Source organism: Giraffa tippelskirchi, chromosome 9 (assembly GCF_054371585.1).
Source record: "Giraffa tippelskirchi isolate mGirTip1 chromosome 9, T2T-mGirTip1v1.2.pri, whole genome shotgun sequence".
NCBI lineage: Eukaryota > Metazoa > Chordata > Mammalia > Artiodactyla > Giraffidae > Giraffa > Giraffa tippelskirchi.
The window spans coordinates 159,502,490-159,525,365 of record NC_137283.1 but is presented as its reverse complement, the minus strand read 5'-3'; the positions used below and the strand labels follow the sequence as shown (position 1 = coordinate 159,525,365).

At 48.5% G+C, this 22,876-nt stretch overlaps 1 protein-coding gene across 11 annotated transcripts in view; it reads right to left on the bottom strand.

Moving 5' to 3' along the window:
* Window positions 1-3,756: 3,756 nt before the first annotated feature.
* The window catches only part of MAP3K4 (mitogen-activated protein kinase kinase kinase 4), a 114,757-nt gene continuing 95,637 nt past the window's right edge, over window positions 3,757-22,876 (bottom strand). For 4 of the 11 annotated variants that reach the window (XM_081524432.1, XM_081524433.1, XM_081524428.1 and 1 more), the window contains 10 exons: window positions 18,979-19,079; window positions 18,189-18,269; window positions 14,468-14,659; window positions 13,310-13,380; window positions 12,510-12,626; window positions 11,453-11,612; window positions 8,894-9,016; window positions 8,154-8,260; window positions 6,270-6,449; window positions 4,224-4,770 (listed from right to left, as the gene is read on the bottom strand). In XM_081524432.1, coding sequence (XP_081380558.1) covers window positions 4,750-4,770; window positions 6,270-6,449; window positions 8,154-8,260; window positions 8,894-9,016; window positions 11,453-11,612; window positions 12,510-12,626; window positions 13,310-13,380; window positions 14,468-14,659; window positions 18,189-18,269; window positions 18,979-19,079 — 1,153 coding nt within the window. In that variant the 3' untranslated portion in view covers window positions 4,224-4,749. Of the gene's footprint in view, window positions 4,204-4,223; window positions 4,771-6,269; window positions 6,450-8,153; window positions 8,261-8,893; window positions 9,017-11,452; window positions 11,613-12,327; window positions 12,419-12,509; window positions 12,627-13,309; window positions 13,381-14,467; window positions 14,660-18,188; window positions 18,270-18,978; window positions 19,080-22,574; window positions 22,701-22,876 lie in introns of those variants that run through there. The other 7 variants (XM_081524430.1, XM_081524427.1, XM_081524431.1 and 4 more) reach the window with 4 other exon arrangements.

The window sequence follows — 22,876 nt, the reverse complement described above, 5'->3', positions numbered from 1 at the left end:
GAGCAGCGTCCTGGCTGGTCCCCAAGCCAAACAGATGAGGCTTTTCAGAGGCTTTAAGAACTCACTCATAACTGGACAGACGTGGGAAGGCAGACTAGAGGGACCCATCCCCCGCTCACAAGAGGAGGTTCCGTCCAGCATTTGTCTGATGCGCTGCCGGGTCTGAGCGGGAGGAGCATGTCCTCTGGGGCAACACGGGAGGCCCAAAGGGCCACAGTTCCGCCTGCAGCCGCCACTGACCTCTTCTCCTGCCCCGGAGCTGCTCGGAAGGGCAGCCGCCAGCCTGACTGTCCAGCTGACTGCGTGCCGGTCACTCAGGTTGACCTGTTCCGTGTCAGCGTCACCTCCTTCAGCAGCTGTGTTCCTGAACCATGCAGCCCCACCTGCTGTTTACAGAGCATCAGATGAAGCAGCTGGGACACACGTGTTCCCTGACTCGGGGCCCTGCCTCCAGGAGCCGCAGGTTACACACAGCTGGTCTTTCCCCAGACACGCAGGCAGGCAAGCCTCCCGGGGCCGGTCCCTCTGCCCTCTGAGACAACCCCGACCCTGCACAGGAGGCCAGGGGGCTCGGCTCTCAGCCAGTCACCTGAGCTGCAGCGCGGACCCCGGCGACAATGCATGAGCAGGTGTCCCGAGCTCCGTGGCCGCATCTAGGGCTCCTGCATCCTTGGCGTGAGTGTCTCAAGAGCTTTCGACCACGTTACACGGAGACGGAGCACTGCAGACGCCCCCAGGCTTTCTGTCCCGCCTGCTACACGGGCGTCTGGGGCACCGGGCACCCCCCTGAGAGCAGGCTCAGTGCCCAGTCCTGGACCTCTTGACCTGGGACAGCTGAGACCCACTCACAGCACCTGCCACCACCTGGCATCTGTTTATGATGCTCGGCTGTTGGAGATGACCGTTCTTCTGGTCAGAAACAGCAGAATACACAACTTCACCTCAACAGCTAGCGTGGTGTCACCTCTGTAGGGGGCAGGCCGGCTCCTGCCCCTCCCTACCCCCCGCCCCCGAGTGTCACAGCGAGCAGTCAGTCACGAAGGGACACTGATTTACAGGCTTTAATAACTGAATTTCAATTGTCTTCTCTTGACGCCTTTTTCTAAAGTAAAAACAGAAACCTTTCTCAAGCACAGTGAGGCCAAAGTGAAACTGGTCACCACTGTGAACTTCAGTTATCAGCGGGGAAAAAAGCAAAGGGTTTCTCCAGCAAAGGGTAACTAGCTACAAATGAGGCATTCCCCAGTCCCTGCAGCCTTGTCCTACTTTAATATTAGGGTTATGGATTAATTAAAAAATAATAATAAGCACTTACTTAGACCTTTTCAGTATCTAGAAAATATTTCCTAGGACTATTGGTGAAGCTTTTCACTCAGCAAGACTCGTACAATTTTTACCTTTATTATTTTTTTACACAGTCTCATTTCACATGTTGGGAGTGAGTAGAGAGTTTTGAAATTTCTAGCATCTATGTTCTCTTGAGTTTTAAGGAGGTAAGTGGTATGAATACAAAGTTCGGGATGCTGAAAATTAATCCGTTCAGAAAGTGGGTTGGAAACCACTAAGGCTGCACACGTGTGAGGAAGTCACTCGAACAGGAATGATCTGAATGGACCAAGAAAAAAAAAAAATCACCTAATGCATGGGAAGAACTGTGCATAATTCTGGAATTCCTAATAGTTGACTCAAGAAGAGAACAGGTGGAGTGATGAAATGGCAGGTCACTGGAGCGTGTGCCTGGAGGACCACCCCAGGACAGAAGACTGGGGACCCTTTACGTTCAGTCCGGATGGGGCTGGGCGCTGAAGAGGCTGCTGGGCTGCAGGGAGAGCGAAGTGTTGCAAACAGCAAAGAAGTTTCCATCACAAAAGCCATCTGATCATCTCAGCAGATGCAGAAAGAACATTAGGTAAAGTCAAACATCTAGTCATGACACAAACTCAATAAACCAGGAGAACAAGGGAACGTCTTCAACCTCATACACGGCATTTGTGAAAAGCGCACAAGGAACACCATAAATAAAAGAATGACTGTGGCCAGCTAAGGTCAAAATCATGACAAGAACATGATTCTCACCAGAGTAGATCTGTTTTCTGGTTGGGGGCTGGGGGCCACAATTTAACAAGCTGATCCTAAAATTCTTAGGGAAACAAACACAAACGACCCAGAATAAGCAAAACAATCTTGAGAAAGCAGAACAAGGTTGAAGAACTCACACTTCCCAACTTCAAAACTTCCTTTACAAAGCTACACTAATTCAGACAGTGGGGTTCTACGTAAGACAGCTGTGCAGATCAATGGAACAGAACTGAGAGCCCAGAGATAAACCCCCAGATTTGTGTTCAACTGATTTCAACAAGGATGCCAAAACAATTCAACAGAGAAAAAAGACTCTTTTTAACAAATGAATGCAAGGTCTAATAAATACTGACATGCAAAAGGGTGAACTTGGACCTTTATCTGATATGATATATAAACATTAAAAATAGATGACAGAGCTAAATATGAGAGCTGAAACTCTACAACTCTTAGAAGAAAATACAGGTATAAATACTTCATGACCTTGAGTCAAGTCATGATATCGAGAGCACACGCAGTAAAGAAGCAGCTTGTAAACAGACTTTAAAATTGAAGGCTTCTGTGCTTCAAAAGAAGCCATTAAAATGTGAAGAGACAGGCCACAGACTGTGGGAAAAAAACATTAGCAAATCAAATATCTGGTATTTGATTCTATCCAGAATGTATAAAAATCTCTCACAACTTAGTAAGAAGACAAGTAACCCAATTCAAAAACGGGCAAAAAATTCACATAGACATCTCACTAAAGAAGACAGATGAACAGCCAACACACACAAGAAATGCTCACCATGGTCAGAGAAATGCAGATCAGAACCACAGTGAGACACCACTTGAAGTATACCTTGATGGCTACTATAAAAAGACAGTGTCAAGGGTTGGAAAAAGCTAGAACCTTCTGTGTTGCTGGTTGGGAATTTAAGTCAATGCAGCAGCCACTTTGGCAGTTTGACAGTTTGTTGAAAAAATTGAACATGGATTTACCCTATGAGCCAGCAGTTCCACTCTCAAGAGAATGAAAATACAGATCCACACAAAGACCTATATGCAAGTGTCCGGAGCAGCATCATTCACTGCAACCAAAAAGTGAAAGCAGTCAGTGAATAAATAAAGCACGTGGTATATCCATACAATGGAACAATGCTCAGCAATAAAAAAGAATGGTGTAATTAACACAATGCTACAACATGCACAAACCTTGGAGTCAGGCTAAGTGACAGAGGCCAGACACAGAAGAGCGCAGTCTGAAATCCCACTTACACTAAATGCCTAGAACAGGCAAATGTACAGAATCAGTAGATGGCTCAGTGGCTGCCTAAGGCTGGGGGAGGACTGACTGCAAATGGACATGAGCTTTCTTTTGGAGAAACGGAATTATTCTAAGATGGATTATAATGATGGCTATACAACTACCTACCTATGTTAAAAATCACTGAACTGTACACTTTAAATGTTACATAAATCATCCCTCCGAGAGCTATTTTAAAAAAATGAAATTACAAATCCTTCTGTTACGCCAACTTGATCAAGGACATTAATTTCTATGCTGAGGGGATCAGTGCCCTGGAGGGAAGGTGAACACAGACAGAACGTGCTTGGGCCAGCACTTGCCTAGAGTCAGCTGCCACGTGTCAGGACTGCGTTAGATACTCTCTAAAAAGATTTCAGGAAGCTTTAAGGTCAATCTTTTAAAAAAATTTAATAGCAAAAAGAAATAAGAGAACACCATCAACAACATATAATTTGGGCTATTTTAGAAAACTAACTGCTGAAATATTTACATTCTGAAAAAAAGACGCTTTCTTGTCAAGATATTATTCAGCAGTATTTACACTGACCCGGCACCTATACATCTTGATTTAAAAATAAAACTGAGCCCCCAACATGTGATAACAAGGCTTGAACTTTTATCTACTCTGAACTTGCAGTTAACATACAAAGACCTGAAAGGGCCTCCGACGTCCTTAGTGTTGTTTCATTTTCTCTCCCACTTTGCGGCGAGGAGACTCCAGACCCTGAAGGACCTCCTGGCCACACGCCTGACGGTGCCCCTTCTGTTGGGGGACACAGCAGTGACAAGGGCAGACTTCTGTACAGATAACGTGTTGGCTCTGAAGCTGATAGCCACTGAAAGACAATAGAACAGCTTTCCTAAAATAAACCATTTATTGAAAAAAGAACCTTTTCTCTTAAATGTCATTAATCGGTCTTTTGCAGAACAAACCTGTGGCTTGCCAATAACAACAAAAAAGGTAAGGTTTCACAGTCAGTGCACTCGACAAAACAGGAGATTAACAACAAGGCCCAGGACGCCTGATAACACTACAACTGCTTTTGAACCTAGAAAGGTCGACGGTATTACACTGATGCCACGGTTCTCCATCGGCCGGGACACAGCGGGCGCGGAGGCGGGGGTCCGTGTACAGTAGTAATGGCACTTGGCACGCAGCTTCTCTACCTCGCGGACACCAGCTCTCAGGAGGGCCCCGGGCCACGGTGCGCGGACAGGAGCAGCAGGAGGTGGATGCTCGTCACTGGGCAGCCGGCCGTCTCGGAGGGTCACAGAGGCCGACGCCACTTCTCGGCGCGGTCTTCGTGGAAACGTTACATACAGTAGTGATCGAGGGGATTCTCCGAGTACAGGCACTCTGCCAGGCCCCAGACTCATCAGCTTCACTCTTCATCCGTGCAGACCTGTGAGGAAGGCAGGAGAGTGCTGAGCCCTACTGGTGCATGCTGCATGCCAGGTTTACAGGTGAGTCATCACCAGTGCCCCCTGATGCTCCGGCAGTGAGCTGGCCCAAGGCAAAGGCGTGATCGAGGCGGTGGGATGTCACCACCAAGCTCTGGCTTTACGAACTGACTACTGACAGCATCTGTCAGGATGTATCTGTACAGTATCAAGTCAACAAAAATTGTTTATACACCTTATAAACAATGAACACATTTTTATTTAATTACAAATCCCTAGTATCTACGCAGCAAACAGAGCTACTGGCTCCTTGATTTCACTCCCCCAGGAATAACGTCACCATCCCCCCAGCCTCATCTCCCCGTTTCAGGACCTGTAAATGTTTTCTCCAGGGTTCCTTCCACTCTCCTTCTATTTCTTCTCCAAATACTGTCCCAGCAGTATTTCTGTCTCCAAGCCTATCTCCTACCCCAATTTTCTCCTGAGTGCCAGTCCAAAGTATTCACATGCCCCCCGCAGGTGTCCCAAACCCACCTCAAACTTCATCTACCAAAGAGAAAACCATCACTCCTGGCCCAGCCCTCTGCCAGCAGGCCTCCTGACCTGTCCTGGTGAGCGGAACCCGATACCTGGTGATGCAAGCAGGGCCTGGTGCCGCCCTGGGCTCCTGCCCCACACACCCCCTTCCACACCCCGTCATTCACACACTCGCAGCCCCCTTACCCGCTATGTGTGGCTGACCCCTCACCCCTGACCTCCCTTCCCAGCCTATCGGCCATGTCAGCAGCTTCCTAACCAGTCTCCTGCCTCCACAGTGATCACTTCCCAGCACAATAATCGTGTTGCACTTTCCAATAAAACTGACATCCCTCCTCACGGTTCCTGCCTACCTTCCGGTGCTATCGCTGGCCACTGTCCACACCCTGTGCTCCGTCAGCTCTCACTGACACCCGGCTTCGCCCTCTCGGGAGCCAGACTCCCTCCCACTCTGTCCCCCAACTCCTGCCTCCGCTCCCTGAGCTGGCTAATCCCTTTGCAACGGCTCTGGCATCTCACTCTGAAGGAAGCAGGAGCTGGGGTCACCTGACGGGATGTACGTCCTCTTCTCGGTGATGCAATAACGTGGCACACGTCCCGCCGTCATGGCTCTACCGCAACCCTTGGTCGGTACTCGGTCTGTCTCTGCCCCCTCAGTAGAGACCGGTTGCTACCAACCCTGCACTCAAGCAGACTGCATACTCTAAAGGGAAACTGTCTCTCACCCCAGCCCCCTTAAAATCCCACTTAATGGTCCCAAGTGCCCCTCAAAGCACCAACATGGGTCAAGAAAAACCGCAATGAACATCTGCCCAAAGGAAAAAAAAGACATACAAAATTCCTGGCACCGTACATTTTAGTTCCTTTCCATTTCAGGTATAGATATTTTCTATTTAAGTTTCTAAACTTCATTAAGTGCCCGATGTGAACAGAACACAAACATTTATATAGCACTCTGCCAAACCTTGACGAAGGAATGGTCGAGGAGCTGGCTGGCCGTCCACCGCATCCTGGGCTCGCTTTCCAGGCAGCGAGAAAGGAAGTCCTTCCCTTCGGGGCTTAATCGTTCAGGGATCGGCGGCTTGTGCCCCATTCCCACTTTGTACATAATCTGAAAGTTGTGTTCATACTCATGCCAAGGTCTCTAAAAACAGGAAATAAATCAGGTTTCGATACTACATGACCATAAAGAAAAAGCAGCTGCCCCATCTCTTTCTAGGCATCTCAGTATTGATACGTACCAAGGCTGGCAAACTTTTACGTACGCTTGCAAGCCAGGCAGTCTCTGTCACAGCTATTCAATTTTCCCATTGTAACATAAAAGCAGGCTTAGGCTATAATATATAAATGAATGGGTATGACCGTGTGCCAATAAAACTTTATTTACAAAATCAGGCGGTGGGCATAGTCTGCCTACCCCCTGAGGTGTCCTATTGTCCAGCATTACCTAGATGTCATCATCACCTAATACATAAAATAATATAAAAATGTCAATAAAACAAAACTCAACAGTTATCTTCTTGGGATGTTTAATATGCTACCTTGTTGAATAATCAGCATTAAATTCTACTACTGCCAAGCTTATTTTATTACAATTACAGGGAAATGAGATTCATGGGCAAAGAACTAAGTTTGCATAGCCTCCCAATTTATGTACCATTGTTTAGCTATTGAGATGTATATTCTTCAGTGTGAGAACTCGCTCTTTTTCCAATGTATGGCTTGACTGAAATAACAGGTACCATGGGCATCTACGATAATGCTAACAGTAATAATACTAGCTAATATTTATTGAGCACTTATTCTCAGCAGCTGCAAGTCGAGCTGTATAATAATTTAATATCCTACCAATGATACTAAGAGGTTTGTAACTTTCTTGTTTTATAACTAATGCTATAACCTACCCCCCCGACCCCACACACGACTTTTATAAATCTGTACAATTGTTCATCAGCAGTATCTTCATCAGAGGATCAATTCTGAGGATTTTCAGATACTATGTCACACATGACCATTTCACTGCCCTTGAAATCCACACGCTCTGTCTGTCCTTCCTTCTGTCTCCCAGTGCTGTCTCTTGAGTCGTGTCTGACTCCCTGCAACCCCATGGACTGTAGCCCGCCAGGCTCCTCTGTCCATGGGATTCTCCAGGCAAGGATACTGGAGTGGACTGCCATTTCCTCTTCAGGGCATCTTCCTGACCCGGGGATCGAACCCGCAATTCCTGCACTGGCAGGTGGGTTCTCTACCTCGAGCGCCACCTGGGAAGCTCTGGCAACCACTGATCTCTGACTTGCCTGCTCTGCCTCTTCCGGAATGCCGTAAGGTTGAGAATCATACAGGATGTGGTGTTTTCAGATTGGCTTCGTTCACTCAGCAGTATGCTTTCTCAGGTTTCTCCCTGTCATTTCATGGCCAATTTCTTTTTGTCACTGCATAATATTCCGTTGTGTGGATTACCACAGTTTATCCATTCGAAAGATTCTTGGCTGCTTCCAAGTGGTGGCAATTATGAATAAAACAGATACAGGCATTCATGTGCCAGTCTTTGTGTGGACAGAAGGTTTCAATTTCTGTTTCCTCTCGTATCTGCTTACTTTCCTGTGTTTTAATTGGAGTTTTATGCTTTTGCTTTTCCTCTGAGGAGTCCTCTAAGTCATGCATCTGATAAACATTTGGTTCCTAGTTCGTCACTTGTTTTAACTTACCGTATCTTTTGACAGGTTATGTTCTCTCTTTTGCAGGAAACATGTTCCTGGTACTCATGATGGGCGTGAAGCCACAGTGACCGCTCTGTTAATACAAAGTGCCCCCTCAAGGCTCTCCACCAGGCATGGGCTCTGCTCACCTTGCCAGTCACCATCTCTATGACAACACACCCCAGGCTCCAGATGTCAGCCGCACGCCCATGCCCCTCTCCTTTGGCGCGAGTGATGACTTCCGGAGCCATGTACGCTTTAAAAGCCACAGATACAACGAGGAACGGGTTACAAATACAGCATCATGAATTAACAGAGCCAAGCAAAACATTAATATTATCTAATATTCCATAGAGAAGAAGCAACTGATTTGTTCAGGGGAAACTTTCTCTCAATTACATAATAAAAAATATCAAGACTTTAAAATAATATCTCAAAATAATTTCTTGAATGGATATTTTAGGAGCCAAATTAATCTTCTAAAAGACAATTTTGAATGTGTAAATATTCAGATAAATTCTATTTGTAACGAAAAATATGAAATTTAGCCTGCAAAAGTGAATGTGAAGTTTTATGACATGTTTCTAAATGATCAAAACAAATAATCACCATTAAAACATAATGCTGTTTTGACTAGAATAGTTTTAATAACCCAGTGTGAAACACAAGGCTTTTCTGGGAAGGGAATGAGGCCTTTCTTCCCTCCTGTAAATTTAAGGGAGAAATGTGACTTCCCAATCTGATAAGCACTTTCAGGCGTGGCTCCCCCCTCGCCTGGTGAGAAGCCCTGACTGCTCTCCACGTCGGCCCACCAAGAGGAGGGCGGAGAGGCAGGGTCCCGGTACGCTGGAGGGAGCCCCAGGGCAGAGCCGAACCTCACCAGACCCACCTGCTGTTCCCAGCGTGCTGTTCACTTCACCAGGCATGGTCTGTGCATTGTTCTTAAGCTTTACAGAACATCCGAAATCCCCCAGCTTGATTAGTCCAGACGAGGTCAGGAAGATGTTGGCACCTAACAGGAAATGAGCAGCGGTGAGCCTCTGAGACACAACGGGTGAGCCTCCGAGACACAACGGGTGAGCCTCTGAGAGCCTCTGAGACACAACGCAGGAGTTTTGAAGCGCACGTGGTAACCTGAACTATCAGGAACTTGATTCGCAACATTATAAAGATTTATGAAACTTTACTTGCAAAGTGTTATCATTAGGAAGATTTTAAGCCTCATTCACAAATGGTAATACAAAGTAAAAAAATTTTAATTTCAGTGCAGACAGCTTTGACAAATTCTGAACTGAAACACACGCATAAATTCCAACATTAAAAACCCAGGGAGAGGGACTTCCCTAGTGGTACAGTGGATAAGAATCCACCTGCCAATGTAGGGGACGTGGGTATGATCTCTGGTCTGGGAGGAGTCCTCCTGCCGCAGGGCAGCTGAGCCCATGCAACACACTACCGAGTCCAAGTGCTGCAACTGCTGAAGTCCATGCCCCTAGAGCCTGTGTTCTGCAAAAAGAGAAGCCACCTCCACGAGAAGCCCGTGCACTGCCATGAAGGGCAGCCCCTGCTCACCACAACCAGAGAAAGTCCGCGTGCAACAACCAAGACCCACTATAGCCAAAAATAAAATAATTAATTTTTTAAAAACCCAGGGAGATACTTTAAAGAGAAATTACCTATAAATCACAAATGTCTGTGGCAGCAGTTCTGAAGGTGAGAGCTTGTGTACAATCAGCAGTGGCCATAGCAGGAGGCAAGTGTAATAGAGACCTAACACACACACACACTCACTCTCTCTCTCTCTCTCTCTCTCTGCTGGTCTGCAGAGCTGCATTCGAAGCCACCATCAGACTGAGTCCAGGCTGATGGAAAAGCCTGTTCTGAGCATGTCTCCTATCTCGGGAGCAGTGCACACACCTGGCCCATACTCCAGTTGGAACCTGGGGTCACTGCTCATCTCCCAGGGCGGCCCCACCTCCTGCAGGCTACAAGGCCTGAACCCCCCCAACTGAGCCACATGGCTCAGCCTTCCGTCCAAGGTACCTCCTTCCAAAAGCCACACAGAGCCCTCACATTAGACAGCCAGCTGCACAATGAGCTGCTGACCCTCCCCGCTCCCCAGTCAGGCGGTCCCTCCGGAGCACATTGTGCTAATGCATGGTTCTGGAGCTGACTCACAGGCCCTCTCTCTCACCCACACTGAGCTATAAAGATTATCACACGGACGCACATGGACGGACTTGATTCAAGGACTCTGAGGGATTCTCTTTATGGCCATGGTCAACGACACGAAGGTACCACTTCATGAATGTGGTGTTTGTGTCAGAACAACTAGAAATGGGCTACGCCACAGTCTCACCCAGAGCCGATGAACCAAATGCCCAGACGACAAAGCAACGTGGTGGACGGGGTGGGTGGGCGGCAAGACTGGGGTACGCTGGGCATGCAGGAGCCATTACAGAGCGTGGGCAGTTCTTCCACCAGCGAAGCAGGCCCTGGGGTGGCCCAGCCCCACAGAGGCTAATGTCTGGTTGCAAGTCCGGCCATCTACAGTGAACCTGTGTAGGTGGCCTCAGGTTAAGGGAGAAAATGAAATCCTTCAGTCTGGGGACAGTTAGAGACCAACCTAATTTGTCATTCTAATTATCCCTGAGACTTCCCAAATGCCCAGGTCAGGGCCACGGTGTGGGTAAGGGAAACACAAGGGGGGCAGTTTTCGGATGAGCACGGCTGCTCCCCTCACACGAGAAGGGTCAGCACTTCCCTTCAGTCGGTGTGACCTAGCTGACCTTGAGCAGAACTCTACACGGGAGGAGGGGAGTGGAAATAAACCCTGAAGCGAAAGGTTCATGTTCGTCGCTAGGTCATATCCAACAGTTTGCGACCCCATGGACTGTAGCCCACCAGGCTCCTTTGTCCACGGGATTCTCCAGGCAAGAACACTGGAGTGAGTTGCCATGCCCACCTCCAGGGGATCTTCCCAACCCAGGGATCAAACCCAGGTCTCCTGCATTGGAGGCAGATTCTTTGCCATCTGAGCCACCAGGGAAGCCCAGATAAACTGTCCTCTCCCCAAACTCAGCTGCAAATCGTCACTTACAGCAGCATTCCCGATTCACCATCACTTTACATGTTCACAATGTTCACATTCAAATACATGAGGGAAAGAAAGGATGTTCTGATCACAAATGTCCAGTAACTACCCAGGGCAGGCCTATACAGCAGCAGATTTCGTTTTGGGGCACAGATCTGGCTAGACGTAGTGCTGAGCAGGAAGAGTGGAGCTGCGTGCTCCTAGAAGGAGACGTGTGTCCTGCACAGTTTCCCGATGCTGGGTTCTTTACAGAAGAATATTCACAGTACAGGTGTTTCTCTCTGGAGATGCGAGGGCGGCCACCCCGTGCTGGGCACGGCTGGCGCCCTGGCGGGCAGGGGAGTGTGGGGTCACCTTTGATGTCACGGTGCACGATGCCATGCTCGTGGAGGACGTTGATGGCCACGGCGATCTGCTTGGAATACAGCCTGATGACGTGCTCCTGGAGTCCCAGCCTCGACACCTCTTCCAAGGTGCCCTCGTCACAGTACTCCATGAAGATGTACATCTCCTCCTGTGAGAGGAACCACACACGGCCCCACGTTTACCTGGATGCTGAGTGAAGAGCCTGGAATGCTCCACTGGCCAAGCCCCCGAGGACTCTTCCTTCTAAGGGTCAGCTGCACTGGTCATCCTGAAGTCTGAATTCGTCTCAAAACAGTCATTTCTAACTCCTCTATAAAGAGCGGAGTCTCTGCCTGTCTCCTCTGTCTGGAATTATACAGCTCGTTGGGATAAGAGCATCGCCTAATCGCAGGTGATAAATGTCTATAACCCTCTGAAATTCAGTCTGCTATATAATCTCAGACAGGGACCAACAGGACTGTCCCTATAAATAAATTATTAAGTACTGAAACACATCCTTTTCAGATATGAATTTATCTGTGAAAAACATTAAAAATCGCCAATATCCAACGTCCCCAGAAGCTCATATTCCACCAAGAAGTTCCAGGTGATCCTCTTTCCCTCCAAGTGTTTATTGGTAAATACAGGGGGGAAAACAAGCTGAGGTCTTCGTTTTCTCTCATTTTGCAACGGTTCTTCAAATACAAACAAAAGGAAAAAAAATTACTGACTAGTGTGTTCAACAGTGGCTCGGCAAAAAATGGAAGGGAAAAGAAAAAAGCAACCAACAGCAGTGTTGGGGAGCACTAGAGAAATCTTCTGATTGGCAGGATGGGTTTCAGTGCTTTATAATGTCGGGTTAATGACTACGGTCTACAACTTACATTTCAGGAAGGACTCCTCTAGTTTCAGAGAGAAGGCAGAAATGGTGTAACTCATGGAGATTTCCTGATAATTAGGCAAAGTTACTGTGCTCTGAAATGAGAAGACCTGTGATGTAGGACAGGACTCCATCTGCGCCCTCACTGACCGCTCACACCGCACAGTGTGATCAAAGTTGGCTTACTCTATGCAGCTCCACACCAAAATACCGAACCAGATTGGGGTGCTTGATGCCTTCAAAGATTTTCAGCTCGTCTGCCGTTTCCTTGATGGTTTTATGGTCATTGGGTTGAAATCGAATCTGGAAAAGGAAACCGGCTGGTTACTGTTGGCACCGGCTCAAACCAGAAACTCGCCCACCTGACTTCCGGGTGGGCTCTCTTCCCCTTGCTGACGAGTAAGGCTCGCCTGCTTTGGAGTATGTGCTCAGACAGCAGCCAGCGGGGTCACTTTCGTAACTGCAGACTGAAGCAACCAAAACACGGGACCGCCAGGAAGCAATCACAGGTGTTCAGGTTTGGGGCGAGACAGAGATGAGAGAAGATTCTGTCCTCACCAAGTTCACGACCGCGTGGGCACCATCTGAGCGCCCCTTGGCGAGGAGGAAGAGACGCCGTGGGGGCTCAGGGGCAGGGCCGCTCGTGCCCGGCACCCCCCGGGGGCTCGGGGGACCAGCCTCACCCACCCTGGCCCTCTCTGTCTCCTGGGGGGCCTTCCTCGGGCGTTCCCCGCTCCTGCCATTCCACCTCCAGCAGTTAACAGGCTGCTCATTTCTGAACCTCATCACAAATGTCCCCCAAGCCCCCTGACCAAGTTCCCCATGGTCCCAAAGGTGTTAATGCCTAGACTGTGGGAAACACCAGTGTTTCAGACGTCTGAAACGTTAGCCCACTGTGGGAACACTGAGGCCAGCCCTAAGCTCGAGAACACAAGCCCCGTTTCCAAGTCTCCAGCACACGGAGGCCCCAGGGGCCGGGCACCCACCTCCTTCATGGCCATCAGCTCGCCGGTGTCGACGTTGATGCAGGTGTACACCTTCCCGTACTGCCCTTCCCCTGTGAACAGGGACAGACGTGCCGCTCTCAGCCAGCAAAGCCAGGCCACTCTAACTCATTCACACGTATAACAGTGCCTTCCAATCCTGACTCTATATTCACGTATCTAGAATCGTGCTTACCACAGTCTACTACTGCAAGATCCAAACTGTTTCTCAATGTTCCCTGGTAACCTAAGTCTCAGGCAATCTTTTCACTATGTCTTACCTGTAAATACCTGTAAATAGAATAGAACTGACCAGCAAATCCCAGAAGAGGCATGAAGGTGAGCTCCAAGCCCCCTGGTGCACACTCCAGGGCCCCTTATAGCCCTGTAGGAGGTCTGGGCCGGGGGGCAGGGGGCGTGGCCGGGGTAAGCCTGGCTGCCATCTCAATGGACCTCTGATGTATGTCCAGGCATGTGGGATGTTAGTGGGGTATTCTAAGACACCTTCTGAAACATTAAACTAAGGGGATATACGGCTACGTAAGACTGAAGAATTCACACCATTTTTAACGGATTTGATTCTGTTCAGCGTCTTCTCTCCTGACAGCTCTACAAAAACTTCCTGAGGCTCAGAGAGTCCTATATTACAACTGCGTTTGCTTCTTCAGACCTAAATGCTCAACAGATAAATGCATTTGAAAGGGGGAAAGGTCTGAAACATAATCAGCTCCTTCTCTCACACAATCTATCACTAGTTATTTAACAGGAAACTGCTTCATCTGGAAATTAATTAATGTTTTAGAAGACACTGTCCCAATGGCATTTGTATTCAGTCTCGCTTCAATAAGGATCATGTGGGAATAAGATGGAAAGCATACAGACTAGAACCAAGGGGTAAGATTTATGGAGTTCTCCACTTCTGGAGTTATCAAGCTGAACTATTCCATTTAATGAATCATTTAAAAATCTCTTTTACATTGTTCTTAGAACACATCCTACAAGCGAAACCAAAAAATCTGAACCCTGTGCGAAAGGGAGAATGTATATTTGCCACGTCTGTAAGAGAAAAAGACCAACCGTGGGAGACTTCACCTAAAGAAGTGTGACTGTTGCCATTTCTAACAGGGACAATCTCTGCGTCGTATTCTTTAGTTTCCTTACCGATTTTGTTTCCTCTTTGCCACTTAAAGGTCACCTTCCTCAAGCCAACATGCATGACGTTGTCGTAAGACTTGGGGGTGTCACAGACTTGACCAATGATGTTTTTTCTCCTCATTTCTCGATACCGCTTTTCTTCAAACAGTCGGACTGACTTCTGAATGGCTTCTATGGGTCCTTGCTTAGAAGCAGTATCTGCAAGAAATGTAAACTCAGTCATCCCAACAACCATAATCAAGTCGACTTCCAGCAAATAATCATAAAAACAGAGCAACAGACATTAGCACTCCATCAAGCATCATCTATTCAGCTACACAGCACCTGAATTAAAGTCCCCAAAACCTAACGTCTTCAGACCGTACAATCCGTAGAACAGAAGCTACCCAGAATCAGTGTCCCCCCAGGTTGGCTCGGCTCGGCAGTGACCACCTGCCTGCCTCTAGTCTCTCCCCTGCGCTTGCTCTCACTGCTCACAATTTTCTTACTGTTTAGCCACTCAGTCGTGTCTGACTCTTTGCGACCCCATGGACTGTAGCCCGCCAGGCTCCTCTGGCCACAGGACTTCCCAGGCAAGAATACTGGAGTGGGTTGTAACTTCCTTCTCTAGGGGATCTTCCCCACCAAGGGATCAAACTCGCGAGTTCTGCGTCTCCTGCAGATTCTTTGCCACTGAGCCACAAGGGAGTCCCCCAGAACTCTCTTACTCAAACATAAAATCTGATCACGTTGTTTGCCCACATAATTTATTTCATGGTTCATCCCAACCTGCTGACCAACAGTCTAAGGCCATCATGCCGGGTCTTTCCAGGCTCGCTTCTTCTGGCCACTGCCCCTGGCCCCACCGCGGCCTCCGGACCAGCCTGACCGAGGAGCCTCCGTGGAGCCCAGCACACGGCCTCACTCCTCGCCCGTCCCCCGCGGTCCCTGGACCAGCCTGACCGAGGAGCCTCCGTGGAGCCCAGCACACGGCCTCACTCCTCGCCCGTCTCCCGCGGTCCCCGGACCAGCCTGACCGAGGAGCCTCCGTGGAGCCCAGCACACGGCCTCACTCCTCGCCCGTCCCCCACGGTCCCCGGACCAGCCTGACCGAGGAGCCTCCGTGGAGCCCAGCACACGGCCTCACTCCTCGCCCGTCCCCCGCGGTCCCCGGACCAGCCTGACCGAGGAGCCTCCGTGGAGCCCAGCACACGGCCTCACTCCTCGCCCGTCCCCCGCGGTCCCCGGACCAGCCTGACCGAGGAGCCTCCGTGGAGCCCAGCACACGGCCTCACTCCTCGCCCGTCCCCCACGGCCTCCGGACCAGCCTGACCGAGGAGCTTCCGTGGAGCCCAGCACACGGCCTCACTCCTCCCAGTCTTCCAGCTGTCAGAGCTCAACGCCCCTCCAGGAAGCCGTCTCTGATCTCTGCTGGGAAGGGAGTAAAGCTTTCCTTTCTCTAGAGTCAGAATGCCTGGAACAAAACCTGGGCTTCACCTTCTTCTAGGTGTCTGAAAATCGGCAAGTCAATTATCTTCTTTCGACATCAGATTCCAAAACAAAAACACCTCGTTTGGAGATACTATGAGAACTTAATGAAATCACACACATAGCACATTTAGCCCAGTGCCTGGAACATAAAATACTGGGTAAATTTTAGCTTTTGTTATTATCATTCCTTATTTTTCCATCTAGTCATCTCTATTTCTCCAACTTATTTTATCATGATTTATAGAAAGAAGTATCTTTTACATAGATATCTAAAACAACCATTTCATGAAACACATACTCTTTCTACATGTGACTGGGACTCAATTCAATTTGTGTGTGTGTGCGTGTGTGCGCGCGGGCTGATTTTACAACAACCCACCAACGAGTCACAATGCATAGTGTGAAAAGCTCTTGACTGCCACAGTTCTCACATGCAGTGCCCCAAGGAGGCACCTAAGAGCCCGAATGTTCTGTCAAAGAGATCACTGAGGACTGGGACTGAAAGGTTACTCTGAGGAGAAAAATTCCCAGAGATTTATAAAGTTCCAATTACACTGTCTGACTACAGTCATTTCCTAAAAACAGGGATCCCTGCTTCCCTTACCTCACTACATGACACATCAAGTCTACTTGGCACTGACCAAGGTTTCATGGCTGTCGGGCCGTGGGCTCCATTGTTAAATGTTTCTGGGAAACAGTCTTTTCTTTTACAGTAAACATTTCTCAAGATTTCCTAGTCTTTTAATCTGTCTGTGCAAACTGTAACTCTCCCAAGAGTTCCCAAGTTTACTTGACCACAAAGTATTTGTTTTGAAAATTATCCCAAAGACCTGGTATCCGTGGGAACCACAGATGACGTGAGAGGCCCTGGGGAGACCCCCTTCCCTGTCACCAGGCTCGAGCTGACAAACGCCGCCCCCGCAAACCCGCTACACACGCCTCACCTGCCCAGCCTGGTGAATGCGGCTTCATGGCTGCTCCCGCTTCCACCGCTTCCTGAACACCCCTTGGCCGGCGTCTTGTTTCACATTGCCTGCAACGGCGCTCAGGCCCACTCTCCACCTCCCCCGCGACCCAGGCCTGCCTCACTGTCCTCCTCACCCATCGCCCCCCACTCCCTGAACATAGAAGGCTTGCACGCTGCAGAGGCTCAGGGGCCGCCTGCGGTCTGCACGCAGGGCCTGGACCACCGAGCCCATCACTGAAGACTGGCTGTGCCGAGGCCTCCCCGCTGCCTTTCAACTTCACCTCCATTTACACCTGCGCTCCAGCGGGCCGGGCCAGCTGGTCTGTTCTTTAGCCACCAAGCCTCCAGATGTGTTTCTCATTCATCACTTTCCCTCCTGGCTGGACACAGACCTCCTTCTCCTCAGGGGACAGCCCAAGCCTCGGCCCTCCCTGAAGCCCCTCATGACTGCTCTGGGCCCGGTGACGACCCTCCTGCTCAGTTGCACCCGTTCCAGAAGGGCGCTGTGGGGGCAAGCCACAGGCAACCTCGGCCAAACGTCTGGCCTCTCAGAAACTCGGATCATTTACGAAAAGAGAACAGGATCCATTCTGCCTAGGGATGGCTCAAGACGGTTGTGACGAAGAATACGTGAAAGCGTTTTGTGCTAGACCAGGGCCTTTTCTGCTATTTATTCTTCTGGTTCAAACACCTGCTGTGTATGACAAATGCTTTCTCTCAGCTTCTTAGCATAATAAATAAGTGGTTATTTGTTTCACAAACATTTATTATATTCAAAAACCTACCACGTACAAAGGGCTTCCCAGGTGGTGCTAGTGGTAAAGAACCCACCTGCCCGTGCTGGAGACATAAGAGGCGTGGGTTCAATCCCTGGATCAGGAAGATCCCCTGGAGGAGGGAATGGCAACCCACTCCAGAGTTCTTGTCTGGAGAATCCCATGGACAGAGGAGCCTGGTGGGCTACAGTCCACACGGACACAACTGAAGCGACTTAACACACACACCACGTACAAAGGATTATGCGAAGGGCCCACCCACATGACACATAAAATGAACATCACCCTGTTTAAAGAATACACAACTGAGAAAAACACATTCCTGCTCCAAAGGAACTTATAATGATAAGAAACAGGAATTGCACACACACACAGCACAGACAGGAAGTGATGCCAGAGGCACAAAAGGGACCATAAAACAGTAATGTAGAAGGTCGAGTAAGTCATAAGCTGAAGCATATTTTAGCTGAAACTGTTTGCTTTATGCTTAAACATTCAACATTCTTTCTCTTACCCTTGGTCTGACTGATAAGCGTCCGAAGTTCCCAACTTCTTCGAGCTGACCCACTTGAATCACCTTTTGGATAAGCTGGTTCTGCAGAAAGTATTTTTTTCATACAAACTAGTTAAGACTTATAGAACAAACAGGTATATTTAATTCGCAGCCAGAATGAAACGTAGGTTAGTAGTGATGATTAGTCAAGCACCAACCTGTCATTCCTGGTGATTAATCTGTTTGGTGTGAGGGTGAAAAGCTGTCTCTACAAGCATTTAGAGCAAACTGCACCAAACTAAGAAGTTGTTAATGGGGTTACAGGACTTTAACTACATTAAGTTTTCACAAGTAACAGACAACAGAATAGTGAGCAGAAACTGGATTTTGCAGGGGGGTGCGGGGGGAGGGGTCCCCTCTTCCCAAAGTCCTGCCCAAGAGCATAGCAGAGCTACAGAAGCAACCATGTGGATTCTGGGCAAAGACTCCTAGAGTTCTGCATTCTAATAAAACTTAAGCCTGTCATCCACAAGCACAGTGCCACTTTATATTTTTAAAGTGAATTAAGAGTGCTTGACAATTAAAATATCAGGAACAAAAATTTTCAAATATTGTTTAGCAACAAAGGGAGAAAACGCACATGTAGAAAGGCACCTATATTAAAAGGCCAACATGCTCAGCATTAAACCTCTCCCAAGGCTCTATCACTCCTCGTTCTCCTTTCTTTTAAAAAGCCTTCCTGGCAGAAGCCAGTGGCCCAGGACGAGCGGTGAGGCTGGCAGGGGATGCAGTGGACACCTCACACACTCACCCTCGCGCTCCTCGGTGGGGCTGGAGTGGCGGCTCAGCGACCTGAACTGTAATTCAGCTGCGATGGAAGCCAGGCGGTCATTTTCAGGGACGCTGGAACCCCTGTTTTAACATTTTAAAAATTAAGCTATCAATTCGATAGAACTTGAAAGATTTGTGAGAGTCTTCTAGAGCAGCGAATCTCAACTGGGGGTGACTTTGCCTCCAAGAACATTGGGCATCTGTGGGTAAAGGACAATACGAAAGACAGCCCCCAAACCAAGACTGATTCACCCAAACTGACAGCACCCCTACCTAGACACCTGTCTCTGGGGTTTGGAAGGAAAACACAGGAGAACCTGGCTGCACAATACATGGCTTCATGTTAAAAACAGCAACAAAAATAAAAACAAAACAGTAGTGACTGAAGTATTATTGACATGTGTGGAAAGCTCTCTAATTTAAGCCCAGGATGGATTAAAATTAGGAGCCAAATCTGGCTAATATTTAAGATGATCATCACATTATATTCAAGTACTTAATTCTATTTAAAGTGCTAAAATCATTATATGATTCACAAGAGCTCAAGTCTCTTCAGGAGCAGGTGGAAGGGAACACCTAACCACTTCTTAAGCAGTAGCCAAGCAAAAGGGCAGAAGAGCAGGAAGCTTAACATGTAAAGGGCAAAGCTAATTTGTAGCTTTTCCAGAAGAAAAGTGTTCAGCAATCCAGAATGAGTCCACAAAATGGTAGATCAAGCCCAGAATTAAATAAGGGCAAGTGTTAAATTATAATTCAAATCATCCATAATAAATACAGTGTTAGTTTATTAACCAGTTTAGTGCGTATTTTTTTAAACGAATGATATAATGAAGTATGGTAGCTTTTACGCTTTTTTTTTTATTACAGACTGAGTAGGTTTAAAGCAACATGGTCTACCGGACAGACATTCACAAATTATGAAGTGTGCAAGGCTTTTTTTTAATCTCCCTACACTCTCAAGTCTAGTACAGTCTGTGTTAAGTCTGGAGTGAAGAGGACATCTCCTGCTATGTAGTTCATCAGGAAGTCTTGGCATCATTTCATGGAAAAAAAATCACTGATGCTGAAGTGAAGAAAAAACACCCTCCTCCTAAGCTGTGCCAATCCTGGGACCACAGAGAAGCCACTAACATCCCTATCTTCCTGCTTTCCCAGAGAGGAGGCTAGCCAACTCCACATCCTCAGATTCCTCCTGAGGCAACAGGCAAGAAAACACACTTCAACCAAATGGTGTATGGGTGAATGCCTAATAGCTCGCTGCAGGGGGAGCTGGAGTCTGCAGACTTCAACAGTTTCCGTGGTCTAACACCTGACTTGCATAATTCCTGAAAAATAAACAACCAGCTCTCGCAAACCAGTTAAGAGCTACTCCAGCAAGCAGAACACTGAAAGACTATTTTCTCGACCATGGTAAGATTGCGGAAGCCCATTTCCTAAGTCAAACCATATCGAATCAAAGTGTTGATCCGATGCCACGGGGCAAAGTAAAAATTTCCCTGTGGCTGACGTATCTCTAAGGCAGACCTGCGCCGCGCACAGGCTGCCGAGGTCAGGGAGCTGGGAATCACCCTGCCTCCCCCAGCCCATCCTGGCCCCGGTAGCCTGGGAGGCTGGGGCAGAGGTTCGGGTTGGAGGGTGGCAGGGGGCTGACCCCGCAGCTCTCCACGTCCTCATGGCCCCGCGGCTCCCTACCTCCCGTCACACACACGGCCAGGAAGTACAGACCACGTCACTCCTCGGTGAGGAAAGGCCTTCGAGATGGTACGTTATGACAGAAGTAAAATTTCTAGATCTCAAGGACTGTCCTAAAGGATAAACGAAAAACACTTCTGAAATGTTGCTTAAAACATGCTTGAGAAACCACCTGGGCAGGGCCTGAGACCAAGGGTGGGCACAGGCTGACTACACAACAATCTGGTTCAAGGTACGCACCCCCGACTGACAAAAGCCTGAACCAAGAGTTCACAAAACCTTCAGTTCTGGAGAAATCGCGTGGGAAGCTCAGTGCTGGCTGAGAGTTCTCAACTATGACTGCGTTTCAGGGCTCATCACCTCCCTAACTGCATTAACAAAAAAGACAGCTGCAACTCCCCACATGGCCACGAAGCACACGTGGAAATGTCTGCCATGGAATGTTCTAAACATGAAAAAAAGAGGGTCAACGGGAATTTGTTCAATGTTGTTAATTTTCTTTTTTAGTTGACTGCTTAAGCTGTAAAATACTTGGGCTTTTTTTTTTTAGGTTATAGACAAACATTTGTTACTAAAAATTAGGGAATATTAACTATTTTAATGCATGAGAAAAGGGGAAATATCTGTAGACATTTTAGACTGCTATAAACCAAGTCTAACAATACCTTCATCTTCATGTTGATGTATGGCAGAAACCAACACAATATTGTAAAGCAATTATCCTTCAATTAAAAATAAATAAATTAAAAAGACCTTAGTCTATTTTAAACTCTAAAACCACCTGTCGTCTTTCTGCCAACACACGGATATTTCTTCTCGGGAGCAGGATAAAGAGCGCCGAGTCCTTTCCCCGTTTCATCGTTTCTGTTCAATTTTGTTTGGCTCAGTCAGCATCCTCACGGGAAGGTGAGAACAGTGACACTGTCCATTCTGTCACCAGGCACAACGGTGGATTAAGAGCCACCAAACGTCCTTTTTCCTTTAAGCATCTGAGACCTTGGTGAGATCACCTACACGCCCCCCCGCCGCCCCACCACCAAATAACTCAGCCAGAATGGGAAAAAGGGCCACGGCCTCAGTACGGACACAACAGATGTCAGGCGAGAGGCTCACGTTTGCCTGGAGCTTGCCAAGCGTCTGACTGCTCTCTCTAGTAATCATCTAGTCTCCATGAGATACAAACCTCATGAACTCGTTTTCCCCACTACTATAAACTACTTCTAAACAACTGTGTAAATCAGGAAATTGGGGTTTGAAAAGTGATTTAAAAAAAAAACAAATCACCACCACCACTTCTAGGTATAACCTAGATAGAAGTCACCTTTTGAGCGACCTCTGAGAAACTCTTCAGGAAAGGCACTGTATTTGCCAGAATTCTCCTACCAGTGGACCAGGTTCTTTTCACTGATACTCCCTGCATACTTATTATTGGCAGAAACTCCAGTCATTTGGGTTAATGTTTATGCCAAAGAAATATAAAAATTGGGCAGATAATCTACTTGTGCTGGAGCTTTGGGGCCACGACACCCCAAGGAGGGCCCCTAAGCATCGCCCGACCACACAAAAGCAGCCCCACTAGCCCTGGGACACATCCCAGAGCCGAGGTCACCGCAGGAGCGCGGTGGGTGGGGAGCAGGAGCAGGAAGACCACCTGGTCTCATGGGCAGTGCACCCGGGGCAAGGGGCGGGGCAGACCACCTGGTCTCATGGACATTGCACCAGGGGCGAGGAGCGTGGAGACCACCTGGTCTGATGGGCACTGCACCCGGGGCGAAGGGCGTGGAGACCACCTGGTCTCATGGGCACTGCACCCGGGGCGAGGGGCGGGGCAGACCACCTGATCTCATGGGTACTGCACCCAGGGCGAGGGGCGAGGCAGACTACCTGGTCTCATGGGCACCGCTGATGGGCTTGGGCGGCACCGGGTCACTGCCCGAGGGGCCAGGTCGAGCGGCGGGCGCGGGCGCGGGGCTGCCGAGGCTCCGCACGTCCGCAGGCACGCTCCGGGCGCTGGGAGGAGAAGAAGAGCTTCAGGAACACAGGCGAGGGAGGGGATGGGCTCTCTCACGTGGTCTCAGTAAAAAATAACACAGGGTGAGGAAGCAAAAAATCATCTTCAGACAGAAAACGCAAATTGCTCTTTGAGATTCAGGTCAGCTCTCTCAGTGGTAAAGAACCAGCCTGCC